At 55.8% G+C, this 21,019-nt stretch overlaps 2 protein-coding genes across 2 annotated transcripts; one reads left to right on the top strand and one right to left on the bottom strand.

Annotated features, from left to right (window-relative positions):
- Positions 1-8,353: 8,353 nt before the first annotated feature.
- LOC311220398 (uncharacterized protein) lies at positions 8,354-11,197 on the top strand (the record flags this gene model as incomplete). Its single annotated transcript, XM_084303906.1, has 1 exon — positions 8,354-11,197. A coding segment is annotated over one exon (2,844 nt), but the record flags the coding sequence as incomplete, so codon positions are not given.
- A 6,349-nt stretch (positions 11,198-17,546) lies between these two features.
- On the bottom strand, positions 17,547-18,482 carry LOC311220397 (olfactory receptor 14A16-like; the record flags this gene model as incomplete). The annotated part of the gene is made up of 1 exon (XM_084303905.1): positions 17,547-18,482. One exon carries the CDS (start codon positions 18,480-18,482, stop codon positions 17,547-17,549), a length of 936 nt encoding a protein of 311 aa, XP_084160031.1.
- Between the last annotated feature and the right edge of the window lie 2,537 nt (positions 18,483-21,019).

Below are 21,019 nucleotides of genomic sequence, written 5' to 3'. Positions count from 1 at the left end.
AAAAATAAAGGGCCAGCGACCCCCTACTTAGTCCCTTAAAGGGCCAGTGTCCCCCTTACCCCCTCCCTTAAAGGGCCAGTGCCCCCATTTCCTCTCTCTTAAAGGGCCAGCGACCCCCTCCCCACTTAAAGGGCCAGTGTCCCTCTACCCACTTAAAGGGCCAGTGTCCTCATTTCCCCTGCTCTTAAAGGGCCAGTGACCCCTACTCAATCTCTTAAAGGGCCAGCATCCCCCTCCCTCTCTCTTAAAGGGCCAATGTCCCCTTCCCCCCTCCCTTAAAGGGCCAGTGCCACCATTTCCACTCTCTTAAAGGGCCAGTGTCCCCCTTACCCCTCCCTTAAAGGGCCAGCGTCCCCATTTCCACTCTCTTAAAGGGCCAGCGACCCCTACTCAATCCCTTAAAGGGCCAGTGTCCCTCTTCCTGCTTTCTTAAAGGGCCAGTGCCCCCTTTCCTTCTCTCTTAAAGGGCCAGCGCCCCCCTCCACTCTCTTAAAGGGCCAGTGCCCCCCTCCTCACTCTCTTAAAGGGCCAGCGCCCCCCTCCACTCTCTTAAAGGGCAGTGCCCCCCTCCTCACTCTCTTAAAGGGCCAGCGCCCCTCCTCACTCTCTTAAAGGGCCAGCGCCCCCCTCCCCAATTAAAGGGCCAGCGTCCCCATTTCCTCCCCTCTTAAAGGGCCAGCGTCCCCCTTCCCCCTCCCTTAAAGGGCCCGCGCCCCCCCTCTCCGCTCCCTTAAAGGGCCCGTACCTCTCTGGGGGCGCATCCCGGCGGGCCGAGGTGGAAATGGGGCCCGGCGGGGGCCCGGGGACCGTTATAGAGGGGGGGGGGGAGGGGGGGGGGGAGGCCCCGCCCCGGAGGGAAACGCCACCGGCGTCGCCGCGGTGACATCGGGGGGGGGGGGGGGGGGCGGGGCGCGGGGGGGCCCCCGTGGGACCTGTGGGGGGGGGGAGGGGTTCCCCCGAGGGTTATGTCACGGGCGGGGGCCGCCCCCGCGTGACGTCAGCGGAGCCTTTTGGAGAAGTGCCCCCTCCCCCCCCCCCCAAAAAAAAAAAAAACCACCTCCCATCCCTCCCTAAGGGGGTGCGCTGGCCCTTTAAGGGCTTCCCCCCCCCTTCCCCCCCCCCCCAAAACGATTTCGGGGACCCCCCCCGCCCACGAACTCTCTGGGGGGGGGGGGGTCCCTGGGGGGATTTGGGGGGGTCCCTGGGGGTGTTTGGGGGGTCCCTGGGGGTCATTGGGGGTCGCTGGGGTCATTGGGGGTCCCTGATGGGATTTGGGGGGTTTCTGGGGGTTTTTAGGGGTCCCTGGGGGTCCCTGATGTGATTTGGGAGGTTTCTGGGGGGTCTTTGGGTATCTGGGGGGTCATTGGGGGTCCCTGATGGGATTTGGGGGGTTTCTGGGGGGTCATTGGGGGTCTCTGGGGGTCCCTGGGGGTCTCTGGTGGGACTTAGGGGGTCCCTGGGGGTAATTGGGGGGTTTCCTGGGGTTATTTGGGGGGTTCCTGGTGGGGTTTGGGGGGTTCCTGGGGGGTCATTGGGGGTCTCTGGGGGTCATTGGGGGTCCCTGGGGTCATTGGGGGTCCCTGATGGGATTTGGGGGATTCCTGGGGGGTCCCTGGTGGGATTTGGGGGTCTCTGGGGGTAATTGAGGGACTCAGGAGGGATTTGGGGGTCACTGGGAGGGGTTTGGGGGGGGTCCTTGGGGGTAATTGGGGGTCCCTGGGGGGATATGGGGGGTTCCTGGGGGGCCTTTGGGGGTCTCTGGTGGGATTTAGGGGGTTTCTGGGGGTATTTGGGGGATCCCTGGTGGTAATTGGAGGTCCTAGGCGTCATCGGGGATCCCTAGTGAAATTTTTGGGGGGGCCATGGGGATCATTAGTGGGTCCCTGAAGGGATTTGGGGGAGTACCTGGGGGTCATTGAGGGTCTCTGGTGGGATTTGGGGGTCCCTGGGGGCAATTAGGTGTCCCTGGGGGTCATTGGGGGTCTCAGGAGGGATTTGGGGGTCACTGGGGAGGGGTTGGGGGGGGTCCCTGAGGGTCATTGGGGGTCCCTCGTGGGATTTAGGGGGTTTCTGTGGGTATTTTGGGGGTCCCTAGGGGCAGTTGGGGGGTCTCTAGGTGCATTTGGGGGTCTCTGGAGGGATTTGGGGCATCCCTAGGGGTACTTTGGGGTCTCTGGGGGTATTACGGAGTCCTTGGGGGATATCTGGGGGGAAGCTGGGCCGTTTTGGGGGGGTTAAAGGCATTATTTAGGTATTTTGGGGGTCTCTGGAGGTATTTAGGGGGGAACTGGGGGAGTCAGGGTGAAATGTGCTGGGGTCCCCGAAAGGTTTTTTGTAGGGTCCCTGGTGGTATTTGGAGGATTTTTGAGATCTCTGGGGGCATTGGGGCTCCCTGGGGCATTTATTTGGGGTCCCTGGGGGTATTTGGGGGGCTCTTGAGGTATTTATTTGGGGGGGTCCCTGGTGGCACTTAGGGGATGTTGGAAGATCCCTGAGGGTAATTGGGGTCCCTGGAGTATTTGGGGTACCTGGGGCATTTTTTTCGGGGGGGGGGGGGTCTTGGGGGCATTTGGGGTCCCTGAGGGAAGCTGGGGGGTCGCTGGGGGTATTTGGATGGATTTTAGGGGTCCCTGGGATTATTTGGGGCCCCTAGGGCATATATTTGGGGTTTCTGGGGCAATTTCGGCCAATTTGGGGTCTCTTTCAATCCCCCTAGGAACTGTGCTTGGTCCCGCCCCCTGGTGCACATGGCTCCACCCCCTTCCCCCAGGCTCCGCCCCCACCCTGTGCCTGCAACACCCCCTGGGCCATCATTAGTGATCCCTGGGCCAATTTGGGTAATTAATTTGGGGTCCACACCCCATCTCCACCCCCCTCCCAGTTTAGGCCCCGCTCCCAGCACCAGTTCCACAAAGCTCTCCCAGTATAGCACTGGGGAACTCAGTGCGTCCTCCCAGTATAACCCAGTGAAACCAAGAGCCCTCCTCCTCATCTAACCCAGTGCCAACCAGTGCAACCCACTGCCCTCCTCCCAGTATAACCCAGTTATAACCTCGGCATGGTTGAGGTTGGAGGCCATCTGGTCTTGATGGGCCTCTGTTGGTCTCTTTCCAGTATGTCCGGGTCTCTCTTGGACTGGGGGGCCCAGAACTGGGCCCAGTACTCCAGGTGGGGGGGGTTCCTCTTAAGATTGTTCTTGGGGTTCTTTTTGAGGTTCTTATCGAGGTTCTTGGGGTCCTTCTTGGGGTTCTTCTTGGGGTCCTTCTTGGGGTTCTTCTTGGGGTCCTTCATGAGTTTCTTCTTGGGGATCTTATCGAGATTCTTCTTGAGGTTCTTCATGAGGACCTTTCTGGGGTTCTTCTTGAGATTTTTCTTGGGGTTTTTCATGAGGTCCTTCTTGAGGACCTTCTTAGGGTTCTTCTTGGGGTTCTTCTTGAGGTCCTTCTTGGGTTTTTCATGACATTCTTATTGACTTTCTTCTGGAGGTTCTTCATGAGGTTCTTCTTGGGGTCCTTCTTGGGGTTTTCATGACATTCTTATTGACGTTCTGAAGGTTCTTCATGAGGTCCTTCTTGGGTTTCTTCTCAAAGTTCTTCTCCATCCACCCCCCAGGCAGAGCTATGTGCTCTCCAGCCGCCCGTTCACATAGAGGCCACCACGTCGGGGTTGGGGCAGGAGCCTTCCTCCCTCCACTTTCCCCCTTCCCCTTTTCCAGTGGCCGTGCTGACCTCAGTGGTGGGGACGGAGGCTGCCATCTTCTCACAGCGGTCGGGGGCTCTACGTTTGACACCGCGCCACATCCTGAAATGCTCTCGTAAATCCTCCTCCCCTTGGTGGCAGGGCTCTTCTAAGATGGCCACCTCCTGCGCAGCTCTTGAGATGTCACACGGCAAAAAAAAAAACAAAAAAAAAAAACAAAAACAAAAATAAAATTCATGAAAGGGGAAGGAGGAGGATGGGGGCTTGTTATGAAAGCGTCCCAACCACCCGCGATGCGCAGAGGCCCTGCTTCCCAAAATGCGGCCAAAGAGCACTTGCTGATGGGAAGTAGAGAAAGATTGTTTGCTCTCTCATTGCTTCTGCGTGGCCTTTGCTTTCATTTTAACCTTTTATTTATTTTTAACCTTTTTTTATTATTATTATTCATTTTATTTAAATTATCCTTATCTCAATGCATGAGCCATATTTCCCCTATCATATTTTCTCCCCCCCACCCCTTCCTCCTTTGAGCAAGCAGCGTAATGGGCCTAACCTCTTATTTATTTACTTATTATTTTTTTTTTTTAAATTTTTCCCCTTTAATTATATTGTCCTTATCTCAATGCGTGAGTCTTTTTTTCCCCATCACATTTTCTCCCCCATTTCCTTTGAGCGAGCGGCGTGGCGGACCTCAGCTGCCCACCAGGGTGAAACCACCACATCTCCACAGCCTCTGCTATCCGAGTCTCCATCTGCATCGTGGCCTCCACTGTCTCAGGAATTTTCTCCAAAATCCACTGGTCTACGGTGTTGGTCATAACAAGGAACGTGCCGAGGACTGAAGATCAACCATTTTCTTTGAAATCCACAACGCATCTTCTACACGAGCTGCTCCAGACCTGGCCTCTCCACTTAAAGGGGAGCTTGGCCTTCCCTGATATCAGAGGGAGGTAGGACATCTCAAAAATTCTTTTTTTTCTGTGAAGAAAAGCTGAGAAATTTGGGGTTGTTCAGCCTGGAGAAGAGAAGGTTCAGTGAGACCTTGTAGAGACCTTCCAGTGTCTGAAGAGGCCAACAGGAAAAGGGGTTTTAAACTAAAAGAAGGGAGATTTAGATTTGATATTCAGAAAAAATTCTTCACTCTGAGGGTGGTGAGGCACTGGAACAGGTTGCCCAGAGGGGTGGTGGGTGCCCCATCCCTGGGTGTATTCAAGGCCAGGTTGGTCGGGCCCTGGGCAACCTGGTTTGATGGGAGACGTCCTTGTCCATGGTGGGGGGGCTTAGAACGGGGTAAGTTTTGAGGTCCCTTCCAACCCAAACTGTTCTGTGGGCCCCGGTCAGTCAACTGTGCTCATTAGAATCCCCTAGAATTCATTAGAGGTCTCTAGCACTCGTTAGAGGCCTCTGGTGCTCGTTAGAGGCCTCTAGAGTTTGTTAGAGGCCTCTAGCACTTATTAGAGGCCTCTGATGCTCGTTAGAGACATCTAGTGCTTGTTAAAGGCCTCAAGAGCTCATTAGAGGCCTCTGGAGTTCATTAGAGGCCTCCAGTGCTCGTTAGAGTCATCTAGAGTTGGTTAGAGGCCTCTGGAGTTCATTAGAGGCCTCTGGAGTTTGTTAGAGGTCTCTAGTTCTTGTTAGAGCCCTCTAGCACTCATTAGAGGCCTCTGTTGCTTGTTAGAGGTCTCTAGCACTTATTAGGGGCCCCTGGTGCTCGTTAGTGGCCTCTAGCACTCATTAGAGGCTTCTGGTGCTCATTAGAGGCCTCCAGAACTCATTAGAGGCCTTGAGAGCCTCCTGGGACCCACCCCACCCCATTCTGCCTTCCCTTCCCTTTGTCCTCGCCCACCGCTCCCCTTCTACCACCCGACCTCAGCTGCTGCCCCCCTCCCAGTACAACCCAGTTGCACCCAGTCCCGCACTGCACTACCCAGTGCCCTCCCCCCCCCGAGGAGGAACCAAAACCAGTGGGTCGCACGGCGCAGGGCGGGGGGGAAAGGGAAGTGAGAGCAGCACCTGGTGGGAGAGGGCACGAAAGCGGTGGGGGGCATGGGGACATGGAGGGGACGTGGGTGTGGGGGGACACGGGGACACTGGGGACATGGGGGGCATTGGGGATATGGGGGGATGTGGGTAGATAGGGATATGGGGACGTGGGGGGACGTTGGGGACATGGGGGGGATATGGGTAGGTAGGGATAAGGGGGGGACTTGAGGGGCATGGGAGGATATTTGGGATGTGGAGGGGATGTGGGGAGACATGGGGGGGAGATGGGGGGGGATATGGGGACATGGGGGACGTTGGGGGGGATGTGGGTAGGTAGGAACATGGGGACATGGGGGGATATTGGGGACATGGATGGGATGTGGGCAGACATGGGGGACACGTGGGGGGATGTAGGGATACGGGGACGTGGGGGGGGCGTGGGGGAACATAGGGTTATGGGGACATGGGAGGGACATGGGGATATGGAAAGGATGTGGGGAGATGTTGGGGGACATAGGGATATGGGGACGTGGGGGGGGACATGGGTAGGCAGGGATATGGGGACATGGGGGGATATTTGGGACATGGGGGTGAAGTTGGGGGACATGTGGGGGGACATAGGGACATTGGGGACGTGGGGGGGACATTGGGGACATGGGGGGACGTGGGTAGATAGGGATATGGGGACATGGGGGGGGACTTGGGGACACGGGGGGCATGGGGACCCGGTGCATCAGGCTGTTGACGCAGATGCTGGGGACAGGTGCCACCGCCGCCCCCCCCCCCCCCCCCATGGTGTGTGACAGGAGCCCCCCACCGCCCACGTCAGCGTTGACATGAAGTGATACCAAAACTTCCTTTTTCCACCCCAAAAAGGAGAAAGCAGCCGAGGATGACCGAACCAGCGGACGGGATGGCATGGTGAGGGGGTAACGGGGCCCACGCAGTCCTGTCCTGTCCCTGTCCCCAAATCCTCACCTCCCTGTCCCTTTCCAGTTGTACACTGGGTTATACTGGGAGGTGGGGGTGCACTGGGTTATACTGGGTGGCACTGGGTTATACTGGGAGGAGGGCAGTGGGGTGGCACTGGGTTATACTGTGCAGCACTGGGTTATACTGGGAAGAGGGCAGGGGAGGTAATACTGGGTTATACTGCACAGCACTGGGTTATTTGGGAGTGGGGCGCTGGGATATACTGGGAAGCAGTGGGGTATACTGGGAGGGGGTACTGGGTAATACTGGGAGAAGGGAGGGGTGGCAATGGATTATATTGAGCAGCACTGGGTTATACTGGGAGGAGGGCAGAGGGGTGGCACTGGGTTATACTGCACAGCAGTGGGTTATTTGGGGAGAGGGGCACTGGGTTATACTGGGGGGGCAGTGGGGTATACTGGGAGAGGGTGCTGGGTTATGCTGGGAGAAGGGTAGTGAGAGGGCAGTGGGTTCTACTGTGGGGGTTCACTGGCTTATACTGGGTTGCACTGGGTTCTTCTGTGTGGCACTGGGTCCTACTGGGAGGGGTCACTGGGTTATACTGAGCAGCACTGTTTTATACTGGATAGCACTGGATCCTACTGGGAGGGATCACTGGGTTTTCCTGGATGGCATTGGGTCATCCTAGGAAGGGTTACTGGGTTAAACTGGGCAGCACTGTTTTATACTGGGCATCACTGGGTTCTACCGGGAGGGATCACTGGGTCATCCTGGGAAGGGTCACTGGATTATAGTGGGTGGCACTGGGTCTTACTGGGAGGGGCCACTGGGTTATCCCGGAACTGATCACTGGATTATAATGGGTGGCACTGGGTCCTACTGGGAGGGGTCACTGGGTTATCCTGGGCAGCACTGGTTTATACTGGGTGGCACTGGGCCCTACTGGGAGGGGTCACTGGGTTATCCTGGGCAGCACTGGTTTATACTGGGTGGCACTGGGCCCTACTGGGAGGGATCACTGGGTTATCCTGGGCAGCACTGGATTATACTGGGTGGCACTGGGCCCTACTGGGAGGGGTCACTGGGTTATCCTGGGCAGCACTGGTTTATACTGGGTGGCACTGGGCCCTACTGGGAGGGGTCACTGGGTTAAACTGGGCAGCACTGGTTTATACTGGGTGGCACTGGGCCCTACTGGGAGGGGTCACTGGGTTATCCTGGGCAGCACTGGTTTATACTGGGTGGCACTGGGCCCTACTGGGAAGGGCCACTGGGTTATCCTGGAACTGATCACTGGATTATACTGGGTGGCTATGGGTCCTACTGGGAGGGGTCACTGGGTTATCCTGGGCAGCACTGGTTTATACTGGGTGGCACTGGGCCCTACTGGGAGGGGTCACTGGGTTATCCTGGGCAGCACTGGTTTATACTGGGTGGCACTGGGCCCTACTGGGAAGGGCCACTGGGTTATCCTGGAACTGATCACTGGATTATACTGGGTGGCTATGGGTCCTACTGGGAGGGGTCACTGGGTTATCCTGGGCAGCACTGGTTTATACTGGGTGGCACTGGGCCCTACTGGGAGGGGTCACTGGGTTATCCTGGGCATCACCGGGTCCTACTGGCCCCGCCCCCAACCCTCCTATCTCCCCCCAGGCCCCGTCCCTCCCGCTCCTCCTCCTCCTCCTTCCTCCCGCTCCTCCTCCTCCTCCCCGCCCACCACCCCCTGGCCCTGCTGGTGGCGGTGGCGGTGACGGCGACGCTGCCTCCGCCCGCGCTCCCCTACGGCTTCCGCAACTGCATCGAGGCCGCCTGGGACCCGGGACTCTTCCGCTGCATCCAACGCTACCTGGAGTCCCCGGGGCCGGCCGTGTCCGACCTCCCGCCCCGCACCTACGCCCTCAACCTCTCGCACAACGCCCTGCGCCTCCTGCCGCCGGCCTCCTTCGCCCGCCTGCCTCGCCTCCGCACCCTCGACCTGGCCTACAACCGCCTGCAGACCCTCGCCCCCGGCGCCTTCGACGGCCTCGGGGAGCTCTCGGCCCTCGACCTGTCCTACAACCGCTTGGCCGCCTTGGACGACGGCGTCTTCGCCGGCTTGGGCAACCTGTCGTCGCTGTGGCTGCGGAGGAACCCGCTGGGCTCGGTGTCCCCGGGGGCCTTGGCGCCCTTGGTCAACCTCCGCTGCTTGTCGCTGCGGGGAGGGCGGCTGGAGGGGCTGGGGGCGGTGGCGGAGGCGGTGAAGGGGCTGGGGAGGCTGCGGACCTTGGACCTGTGCTGCAACAACTTGACGGCGCTGGGGCCGGGCCCGCCGCTGCCGGCCTCGTTGGTCAACCTCCATCTGTGCAACAATTCGCTGGGGGGGCTGCTGGGGGCCAGCCCGGCCACCCTGCGGCACGTGCGGACCCTCGACCTCTCCTACAACGGCATCGCGCGGGCCGAGGCCTTCGCCCCGCTCCGCCTGCGCAACCTCAGCCTCCTCCACCTCTCCGGCAACCCCTTGGACGTCTTCCGCCTGCTGGAGGTCTCCGACGTCCGCCCCCACAGCCTGGATTTCTCCGGGTTGACGCTGGGGAAAGGCGGGGTGGAGAAAGTGTGCCAGAAGCTGAAGGGCCCCCGGGCCTTGCGGAGGCTGAAGCTGCAGCACAACGGCTTGCAGAAGCTGCCGAACGGCATGCTGGCCTCCTGCCCCTTGCTGAAGGAGCTGGACCTGTCCTACAACCGGCTGCGGTGGGTGGGCTGCGTGGGCCCTTTGCTGCGGGGGGAGCAGCGGAGGGAGCTGGAGGCCTTGACGGTGGAGCACAACCTCCTGCAGCGGCTGCCTTCCTGCGGGAAGGTGGCGGAGCTGCCGCGCTTGGCCAACATCTCCTTCCGCTACAACCGCATCCTGACCATCGGGCCCGGGGCCTTCGCCTACGCCCCGGCCCTGCGGGTCTTGAAGCTCAACATCAACAGCTTGGCCCGGCTGGACCGGGAGGCTCTGAGGGGGCTTGGCAACCTGACGGAGCTGCGGCTGGACAACAACCTCCTGACCGACCTCTACCAGGGCTCCTTCGTCGACCTCGGCAGCCTGCGCACCCTCAACCTGCGCAACAACCGCGTCTCCGTCCTCTTCCCCGGCATCTTCAGGGGCTTGGCCAGCCTCCAGACCTTGGACCTGGGGGGCAACAACCTGCGCCACTTGGCCTCCCGCTCGCTGCTGGGGGTGCCCGTCCTGAGCAAGCTGTACCTGGACCGCAACCGGCTGCTGGAGGTGCGCAGCGAGGTCTTCGCCCCGGTGCAGGCCACCTTGGGCGTGCTGGACCTGCAGGCCAACAACCTGCAGTACATCACGCAGCGGCAGCGGCAGCAGCCCCCCTTCCGCAACCTCAGCCGCCTCTACGACCTGAAGATGCAGGCGCAGCAGCCCTACGGGCTGAAGGTGCTGCCCCACCGCTTCTTCCAGGGGCTGGTGGGGCTGCGGTCGCTCTCGCTGTCGCAGAACAAGCTGTTGGCCATCCCCGCCGACGTCTTCCAGGATTTGGGCCAGCTGACGTTCCTGACGCTGGCCGACAGCAGCAACGGGATGCAGGATCTGCCCGACGGCGTCTTCAGGAACCTGGGCAACCTGCTCACCCTGGACCTGGAGAACGTGGGGCTGCACTCGCTCACCCTGGAGGTCTTCGGCAACCTCAGCCGGCTGCGGGTGCTCAAGCTGGCCAAGAACGAGCTGAAGACCTTCAACTACAGCGTGGCCAGCCGGCTGCCCTCCCTGCGCTACCTGGACCTGCGCAAGTGCCCGCTGAGCTGCACGTGTGACAACACGTGGCTGCAGAGCTGGCTGAACAACAGCCGCGTGCAGGTGGTCTACCCCTACAACTACACCTGCGGCTTGCGCCACCACGCCTACGTCCACAGCTTCGACACCCGCGTCTGCTTCCTGGACCTGGGCTTCTACCTCTTCACCGGGACGGTGCCGGTGGTGCTGCTGCTGCTGGTGGTGCCCGTGGTCTACCACCGCGCCTACTGGCGGCTGAAGTACCACTGGTACCTGCTGCGCTGCTGGGTCAACCAGCAGTGGCGGCGGGAGGAGGAGCGCTACGTCTACGACAGCTTCGTGTCCTACAACTCGGCCGACGAAAGCTGGGTGCTCCAGGAGCTGGTGCCCGAGCTGGAACGCGACTCCTTCCGGCTCTGCCTCCACCACCGCGACTTCCAGCCGGGCCGCAGCATCATCGACAACATCGTGGACGCCGTCTACAACAGCCGGAAGACGGTGTGCGTGGTGAGCCGCAGCTACCTGCGCAGCGAGTGGTGCTCCATGGAGGTGCAGCTGGCCAGCTACCGGCTGCTGGACGAGCGCCGCGACGTCCTGGTGCTGGTGCTGCTGGAGGACGTGGGTGACGCCGAGCTGTCCGCCTACCACCGCATGCGGCGGGTGCTGCTGCGCCGCACCTACCTGCGCTGGCCCCCCGAGCCCCCCGCCCAGCCCCTCTTCTGGGCGCGGCTGAAGAAGGCGTTGAGGTGGGGAGAAGGGGGCGAGGGGGAGGAGGAGGAAGGCTTGGGGGCGGGGAGGCGCGGGGAGAAAGAGGAGCAGGCGTAGGTGGGGGGGACAACTGGATGTAGGGTGGGGGAGAACCAGGTGGAGGGTGGAGGACGCCAATTGGTGGTGGTGGGGGGGGTCAAGAGTTGGTCATAGGGTGGAGAACCATCCACGGGGTGGAGGAGAATCATCCATGGGGTGGAGGTCAACAACCAACCATAGGGTGGAGAACCATCTATAGGGTGGAGAACCATCCATGGGGTGGAGGTCAACAACCAACCATAGGGTGGAGAACCATCTATAGGGTGGAGAATCATCCATATCATGGAGAACCATCCATAGGGTCAAGAAGAACCATCCATGGGGTGGAGGCCAACAACTGGCCATAGGGTGGAGAACCAACCATAGGATAGAGGTGAAGGAGAACCATCCATAGGGTCTAGAAGAACCATCCATAGGGTCAAGAAGAACCATCCATAGGGTGGAGGCCAACAACCGGCTATAGGGTGGAGAACCAACCATAGGGTGGAGAACCAATCATAGAGTGGAGAATCATCCATAGGGTGGAGAACCATCCATAGGGTTGAGAAGAACCAGCCATAGGGTGGAGGAGAACCTGGCCATAGGGTGGAGGAGAACTGGCTATAGGGTGGAGGAGAACTGGCTATAGGGTGGCGAACAGCTGCCTGTAGGGAAGCCCACAGTAGGGCCGTTCTCACCCCAAACCAACTGTTCCCCTCCAAACAGACCCCAAAAAGGTTTATCTGATCCCAGCCTGCTGGTTCCCCTCCTGTCAGGCCCATCAAGATTTTTATCACGCCAAAACACCGTGCTCCTCTTCCAAAGGACCCACGTGTGGCTTTTTTCAGCCCCAAATACCAGACTCACCTCTGAAATGACCTTTTCTCGCTCCAAAGCCCCTGTTGCTGTGCTAGAGGACCAAAAAATATCTTTTCTTACCCCAGATGGCCAGGGTCTCCTCAAAAAGAACTGAAAACTGGCTTTTCTCATCCCCAAAAGCCTGTTCCCCTTCTGAAGGATCTAAAAATGGCTTTCCTCATCCTAAACCACCAGGTTCCTCTTAAAAGACACAACTATTGCTCTTCTCACCCTAAACTGCCATGTTCTTCTCCAAAAGGACTCTGACACAACTTTTCTCACCCCAAAATGCCATGTGCCCCTCTAAAACGTTCTGAAAGGGGCTTTTCTCACCCCAGACCACCAGCTTGTGTACCTAACAGACCCCAAAAAGGCTTTTCTCACCCCAGACGGACTCTTCCCCTCCAAAAGGACCCCAAACCAGTTTTTCTCACCACAAACCACCAGGTTTCCCTCTGAAAAGACCCCAGAATGGCTTTCCTCACCCCAAAGAGCCTGTTCTCACCCCAAAGGACCCCAAAAGTGCTATTTTTCTCCCCCATAAAGCAGGGCTTGAGAGGCAGTTCCCCCAAGCTGCCCTGGGGCATTGAAGCCTCTGTTTTAAGGGGGGGGGTCCCAATAAATCAAGGATCCCCCTGTTCTGCTTGTCCCTTGCTACGTCCACGAGTGTGTGTGTGAATTTTGGGGAGGACATTTTTGGGGATAAGGTACATTCAGGAAGCACGTGGGGGGGGGGTCCCCAGTGTCCCCAAGGACTCCTCGCCACTGTGGCAAAACCTGGCTGCAAAATGGGGGGAAAATCAAGGATTTTGAGCAAAGGGTGGCATGAAAGGGGAGCATCCAGGAACCCGTAGGCTCTCCCAGACCCTCCTAATATTTCCAGGGCCCCCCAGAACGACCCACTTTCCCTCTGGGAACCCCTCGTTATCCTCAGCCTCCCCAAGGATCTTCCAGAATACCCGTCAGTACCTCTATTTGCCCCCTAGAACCCCACATTCCTCTCAGACTCCCTCAATAACCCCAGAGCTCCCCCAGGAGCCCCCCAGGGCCTCCCCAGAGCCCTCCATTTCCTCCAATCCCCCATTTCCCCCCCCTCAGACCTCCTCCCGCAATATCCCCAGAACCCCTCCCCCCCACCCCAAGCATCCCCCAGGACCCCATCAGGGCCTCATTTCCCACCCCAGTATCCTTGGGACCCTTCATTTCCTCCCACATCTCCCCCCACCATCCTCCAAGGCCCCCATTTTTTCCCCCAGAACCCCCACTTTTCCACACCAGAATGCCCATTTCCCCTCTCAGACCCATCCAAATATCCCCAGAACCCCCTGGGACCACCCCAAGATCTAGCCCTCACTTTCCTCTAATTACCCCAGAACCCACCCAGGGAACCCCAAAGCCCCCCATTACTTTTCTAGGACCACCATTTCCCCACCAAATATCCCCAGAGCTCCCAGTTCCCACCCAGAACCCCAATTTCCCCACTAATATCTCCAGGGAGATATAGTTCTATATATATATAATAATAATAACCAGGGATTGTTTGGTTTTATCTCCTTCCCATAAACCCACCATGTGCCTACAGTGGTGGAAACAGCCACCGGGTGCCTGGAAACATGTCCCGTGCCCCATTTCACCAGGAATTCTATCCTGGGCCTCATAAAGTAGGTCTCATGGTGTCAAGGCACCCCGGAAAGAATTGAGTCAGATGATGGGGCTCATTTCCAAAACAACCTTATGGACACTGGGGTCAAAGGGCATGGTATTGAGTTGATATTGCCAGGGAAAATCGAGGGATACAATGGGTTGTAAAAGACTACACTGAAGGTGCTGGGACATGCAAAAATTGGGATATACAGCTGGCAAAGGTCACCTGGTTTATCAACACGAGGGGATCATCCAACTGAGCTGGACCTGCCCAATCAAACCCGTTACATACTGTAGAAGGGGATAAAGTTCTTGTAGTGCACGTAAAAAAACATGCTGGGGAAGGGAGTCTGGGATGTGCCTGCCTCAGGCAAACGAAAACCCATTTTTGGGATAGGTTTTGCTCAAGAACATGGTTTTCCTTGGTGGGTGATGCAGAGGAATGGGGTGGTCCGATGTGTACCTCAAAAGGATTTAATGTTGGGTGGGGACAGCCCATGAGTTAATGAGCTGATGTTAATTACTGTATAATACCGAATGTCATCACCACTATGATTGCTCTACGTCACATCAGTGGCATGACGGTAAGAATAACCCAGGTTAATTAAAAAGTGATGCTGACCAGAACTGGACACGTTCAGCAGTGATGGAACCAGGGCTGGTTTCAGCATGAAATGATCCAGAATCATCTACGGGATATCTACTGTCAAGAATAATCCATGGGACAACTCATAGATTAAGAGAATGATATGTGTGTATATCAAAGGATGAGTAACTTATGAGGAAGAGGACGAGTAACTGTATTGGGAAGAGTAAGACCTGAGCATGACATAGATGTTATGGAAGAAGGGGTGGATAATTTCCTGCTTTTGGCTGGGTTAGAGTTATTTTCCTTCCTAGTAGCTGGTGTGGTGCTGTGCTCTGGATCTGGGGACAGAGCCAGGACAGCTGACCCCAAGTGTCCAAAGGGATGTTCCATACCATATCGCATCACGATCAGCTCCCCAGCACAGCTCTGTGCAGCTGAATCACCGAATCATACAACCACTGAGGTTGGAAAACACCTCTAAGATCTCCTGGTCCAACCCTTAACCTACCACTAAACTCCACATCTATGTGTTTCTTGAAGACCCCCAGGGATGGCGACTCAACTGATTCCCTGGGCAGCCCATTCCAATGCTGCACCACCCTTTCGGTGACGAAATTTCCCCTAATAACCAATCTAAACCTCCCCCGGGGCAACTTGAGGTCATTTCCTCTTGTCTTATCACTTGGTGCTTGGGAGAAGAACCCAATCCTCACCCCACGGAAACCTTTAAGGTAGTTGCAAAGTACAAGAAGGTCTTGAGCCTTCTCTTCCCCAAGCTAGACAACCCCAGCTCTCTCAGCAGCCCTGTTCCTCAGACCCTTCACCAGCTTCGTTGCCTTTCTTTGGACGGGCTCCAGCCCCTCCATGTCCTTCTTGGAGTGAGACAAGGGCAGCGGTTGAAGGAATCTCTCTGCGGCCGCTTGTATTGAAGGAGTTGTGCTGCTGCCACCTCGTGTTGAAGGAACCACATTGCTGCCACCTCGAGTTGAAGGAATTACGCTGCTGCCACCTTGTGTTGAAGGACTTACGCTTCTGCCCCCTCCAGAATTTTTTTTGGGAATTGCCTTTTCAGTAGATCGGATTGACTCTCCTTCGTCTTTATTTATTAGCAATTCATACGATGGACAGCGCGAGCTGCGTGCCTCCTGGGAGGTACCGCTGTTACATTTGGTTCCTTCTTTTTATGATTTATTTTTATTTTTATTCTGTATATTTTATCATTTGTATGATAACTCCACCCTGACATAGTTCCAATCCATACTGGCCCTTTTAACCAATCCAGTTTTCGGAGTCCGGGGTCTTTCTCTGTGATTTTTCCGTTCAAATTCTTGGGTGGCACCTTGGTGTTCCCCAGGGGCCAGTACTGGGTCCAGTGTTAATTTATTCATCAGAGACCTGGATGATGGAACGGAGGGCACCCTCAGCAAGTTTTTGGATGACGTCAAGCTGGGAGGAGTGGCTGATACCCCAGAGGTCCGTGCTGCCATTCAGAGGAACCTCAACAGGCTGGAGGGTTGGGCGAAGGGGAACCTCATGAAGGTCAACAAGGGCACGTGCAGGGTCCTGCCCTGCAGAGGAATAACCCCAAGCACCAGTACAGGCCACTGAAACTGGCCACCCACAGAGGTTTCGGAGTCTCTTTCCTCGGAGATACTCAAAGCATGTATAGATGCAGTCCTGGAAATCCTGCTCCTGCTAATGATGCTTGAAGGGCTTCGACTGGACTCTTCCAGTCCTAATTATTGGGTGATTCTGTAATGACCAACAGCTTTACTGAGAATTTTTCTGTGGGACACCATGCTAGTTTGGTTCCTGGAGCCCACGTAGCAGAGCCTCGGGTTGTAAGGGTTTTTAGGGTTAGGGCTTTAGGATTTTTAGGGTTAGGATTGTAAGGGATTTTAGGGTTAGGGTTGGAAGGGTTTTTAGGGTTAGGGCTTTAGGGTTTTTAGGGTTAGGGTTGGAAGGGATTTTAGGGTTAGGGCTTTAGGGTTTTTAGGGGGCAGAGCCAAGTAGCCTGCCTCTCTTGCTGAGTCTACGCCCAGCACTGCAGCCAGCAGGATGGGGTTGTGCCTGTGTGATCCCATTCCCTCCCGCTCCTGCCCTTCCTGGCCCATTTCCTCCTGGGTACCAGCTCATGAAGGCATTTTCAGCGGGTCAAAGCATGTCACCTCCTCACAGGAGCTTCTTTCCTGGGCCAGGCTAAAGCACCTTTGAGTCTCAGACCTCTCATCAGCACTGACTTCTTGCGCGAGCTGCTGGAAATTGTCTAAGAAGCAAGGAAAGCCCAGACGGGTTTTGTTTCCCTCTGGAGGAGGGGAACAAATTTTTTTCCTGCCGGAGGTTATGGGACTGTGGCTCTGTGCTGGGGTGCCGAGGACCTGCTGAGCCTGCTTGCTGTCACTTTGCTTTACCATCTTTGATCCCGTTGGAAAACTTGCCACCACCCAGAGGAACAGCACGGTTGTGGGAAGCAACACAACCTGACCACCTGCAGCCCCTTCTCCAGGGACATCCGTGCGATGTGTGGCTGTTGTAGGAGTTCAGGGCAACCACAGGGAATTTCAAGTGGCTCAGACCATGTCCTTAGATCCCAGCTATGGCTCTTCATTGAAGGGGACGTGAGTCATTCCTCAGGCTCCCTTCCCTGCAACCTCTGTGTCTCTGCTGCCTGTCATTGGACTACAGAGCCCTAATTAGCCCAGGTAGTTTTCCACTTAGCCCTTTGGGTGACGATCTGAAGCTGCATTTGCTGCCCACCCCTAGAAACGGGCTGTCTGTGAACAATCCCTGTGCTCTCCTGGGTTCAGACATCAGCATCTGACACGAGTCCTGTCACATGCTGGACACCCCTGAGCAGATATGTCCTGACCAGTCCCATCTCCAGTGGCTCTGGGCACCCACAGATGAGAGCTGAATCCATCCCAAAATTCCCTATAAAATCACCCGATGATCTCATCCGCACATGGAGAACACAAGGTTAACAGCAGGCCCTGTTAGGGTGCAATTTCTTGAGCGTATTCTTGACTCCATCAAATGGAAAAAAGTCTCAAACTTCAGACACAGCACTGAAGACATCCCCTTTTATTACAGAGAGGTGGAAAAGGAGTACAGCTCTGACATAAATACATTTAAAGATGGCTTCTGGGACAAAAGGAATTGGGCTTGTGCCTCTGGAGGAGTGAGACAAATCCAGACATTCATGCCCAAACAGGGTAGTCAGAGAAAAATGTCCAAAGCACAAGAAAACAAACAAACAAACTGCAACAACAACAAAAAATGTGCATAAATATGGGTGGCTTAGTCCTGCTGAAGTACTGCCAACAGAATCAGTTTTTTCAGGGAATCCTTCAGCTCCTGGTTCCTCATGCTGTAGATGAAGGGATTCAGCGTTGGAGGCACCACCGAGTACAGGACTGCCACCACCTGATCCAGGGATGAGGAGGAGATGGAGTGGGGTCTCAGGTAGGCAACTGTGCCAGTGCTGATGAACAGGGAGACCACAGCCAGGTGAGGGAGGCACGTGGAAAAGGCTTTGTGCTGGCCCTGCTCAGAGGGCATCCTCAGCACAGCCCTGAAGATATGCACATAGGACAGCACAATGAGAACAAAACACCCCAAAGCTAAACAAAGACTAACTGCAATGACCCAAAGTTCCCTGAGGTAGGCATCCGAGCAAGAGAGCCTGAGGATCTGGGGGACTTCACAGAAGAACTGGTCCAGGGCATTGCCTTGGCAGAGTGGTATGGAAAATGTATTGGCCGTGTGCAGCACAGAATAGAAAAAACTTCCGCCCCAGGCAGCTGCTGCTGTTTTCATACAAGCTCTACTGCTCATAAAGGTCCCGTAGTGCAGGGGCTTGCAGATGGCAACGTAGCGGTCATAGGCCATGATGGTGAGAAGGGAATATTCTGCTCCAAGCAAGAAGAAGAGAAAAAAGACTTGGGCAACGCATCCTGAATAGGAGATGGTCCTGGTGTCCCACAGGGAATTGGCCATGGCTTTGGGAACAGTGGTGGAGATGGACCCCAGGTCGAGGAGGGCGAGGTTGAGGAGGAAGAAGTACATGGGGGTGTGGAGGCGGTGGTCGCAGGCTATGGCTGTGAGGATGAGGCCGTTGCCCAGGAGGGCAGCCAGGTAGATGCCCAGGAAGAGCCCGAAGTGCAGGAGCCGCAGCTGGTGTGTGTCTGCGAATGGCAGGAGGAGGAACTCAGTGGGGAAGCTGCTGTTGGACATTTGCTGCTTCTGGGCAAAGCAGCCTATTTATGGAGGAATTTAAAGAGGCAAGTTAGATAGTGTTTTCTGAGCAAAACCTAAACCAAATTTCCCTGAAACCTTCTCAGCAAGAATCACAGTCTTTTCCCTGTGAAGAATACATGCTACGGCTTGTAAAATATTTAGTTTTTATTTTTATTTTATTTTTTTCCCTAGGGATACAATAATCATCAGGTTAATCCTCTGTGTCCTCTGTGGGCTTTGGAAGTGTCAGTACTACCCTGCTGTATATAGTAAAGAATATCAGGGACTGATCCATTACAATTCTCCTTACTGTCCTTCATGGCAGCAAAACAGAAGCATAGACTCCTGAGAGTGCCTTTCATTTAGATAGTGCAGGCGTTGGTGCTCCCCATTAAGAATTTCCCCCAAAGATGGCCTGGGGGTGCTGTGGACCTCTTAGCAGCCTGCCCCAGGCAGCAGCCTCTGGGCACCAGCAGGACCCTGCCTGTCCTGCCTGTTTCAGGGGGCTCCGTCCACCCACAGCTTCTCCCCGCAGTGTCCTGGGCAGTTCCCCGGGCAGGCTGAGTGCTGAGGCTGGCAGGCGGCAGAGACCCTGCCCTGGCACACAGCCTCTGAGGCAAAGCAGGGACCCTGCTCTGCACCACAGCCCTGGCCACCCCTGCCTGTACCCCGGCTGCACAGCCTGCAGCCAGCCTTGCGGGAAGGAACCCTCATGTCCTGTCCCTCTGACAGCTTTGGCAGGTAGTCCCTGCTCTGGAACTTGTTCTTCTCCTATCTTAGGAACTCTTAAGTGTCCTCCAGAAAGATCCCATGTGCTGTGGGGTGTGCCAGCAAATCTGCAGATGGCACCAGGAACAACAGCTGTGCTGCCCTGCAGCCAGAGACTTACCCTGTTCAGGGCTGTGAAGATTTCTCCCACAGTGAGCTCTCAGCATCCCCCCTCCACATTGACTTTAACGTCTCCCTCCCTTCTCTCAGCCGCCCTTGTCCCCTGCAGGCAGTGCCCCCAGCCCTGCTGTGCTGTGCAGAGGAGCTGCTCCTGGGCAGAGCTGTCTCTCTGCAGCGCTGCCTGCTTGCCAGGAGCTCCCCTTGGACCCAGGAGCCCAGCCCAGCTCAACAGCACAGGGAGCTCTTGCCAAGTCCCTGGGCCTCCAGGGGAAAAAAACTTTGAATCAAACTGATGTAATCACTGCTCTTCCTTCTGTCAGCTAGAGAGAGACACCTACTTCCAGTTATATTTTTTCTCCTAAATCAAAATAAGAGTTCATTATGGGAATCATTTTTCCTGTCCTTTTATTAGTTAGGACACCCACAAATTGACTGAGAGCTGTATTCTGTTTCTTCCAAGCACTTGTTAACATTGAGGAGAAGGAATCTTTTTCACAGCAAATGAAATCCCTCTGTCTACACAGACTACACAACCAATTGTTGGCCAGCAAGCTCATGGAATCATAGGATGTTTGGGGTTGGAAGGGACCTTAAGGTCTAGTTCCAGTCACTCTTAAATGGGTGGAGTCACTTCCCTCTAGACCAGTTTGCTCAAGGTTTCATCCAACCTGACATTGGACTCTACCAGGAGAGAGGCATCCACCACTTCTCTGGGCAACCTCTTCCAGTGTCTCACCACCAACTGCGTGAAGAGTTTCTTCTTTATATCTGATCTAAATCTACTCTTTTCTAGCTTAAAAGCACTGCCCCTTGTCCTATCATTACACTCCCTGATAGAGTTTCTCCAGATATTTCTCCAATCTTTCTCTCCCTGTTCTGTTAAGAGAGAGGAGGGAGAGAGTGGATGTGTGGTGCTTGGCTACCTCCTGGGGATAAAGCACAACACATCTGGGGCACAAACCTAACCAACAGGTGATAAAGGAGGCAGTGAAGGGAGCCAGACCTGGTCAGTCACACTGACTGGTGAGAGCATGGGAGAGAGAGAAAATGCTTCTTCCAGCGAGGTTATCTGACCAGGAATCTTGTCGGTTGGGAAACCAAGGGAAAACAGGGAATACTAGTAAAAGGGGATGTCCTATGATGAGAGGCTGAAGAAACTTGGGTTGTTTAGTGTGGAGAAAAGAAGGCTGAGGAGCGACCTCATTGCTTTCAGCCACTGTCTTAGGAGGGCAAGTGGAGAGGGAGCTGATGACCTCTTCTCACTGGTAACTGATCAGAGAAAGTGTGGGAATGGCACATAGATGCACCAGGGGAGGTCCAGATTGGAGAGTAGGAAAAATTTCTGTACTGTGAGGGTGGTCAAACACTGGAATAGGATTCCTTGAGACCTGCTTGTAGTTCTAGGCCTGTCAATGTTCAAGAAGCATTTGGACATTGCCCTCATTGACATGCTGTAACTTTTGTTTAGTTCTGAAGAGGTCAGGTAGTTGGACTAGATGATCTTTGAAGGTCTCTTCCAACTAAACTACTCTGTTCTAGTCTAGTCTAGTCTAGTCTAGTCACTACACATGTGGGTAGGCCCCATTTATGTATTGGAAGACCACAATAATATCTCCTGGAGTCTTCTTTTCTTCAAGGTAATCCCA

The sequence above is a fragment of the Netta rufina genome (assembly GCF_964035555.1).
Source record: "Netta rufina genome assembly, chromosome: 31".
NCBI lineage: Eukaryota > Metazoa > Chordata > Aves > Anseriformes > Anatidae > Netta > Netta rufina.
The sequence above is the reverse complement of the archived record's forward strand: the minus strand, read 5'-3'. Positions and strand labels throughout refer to the sequence as shown.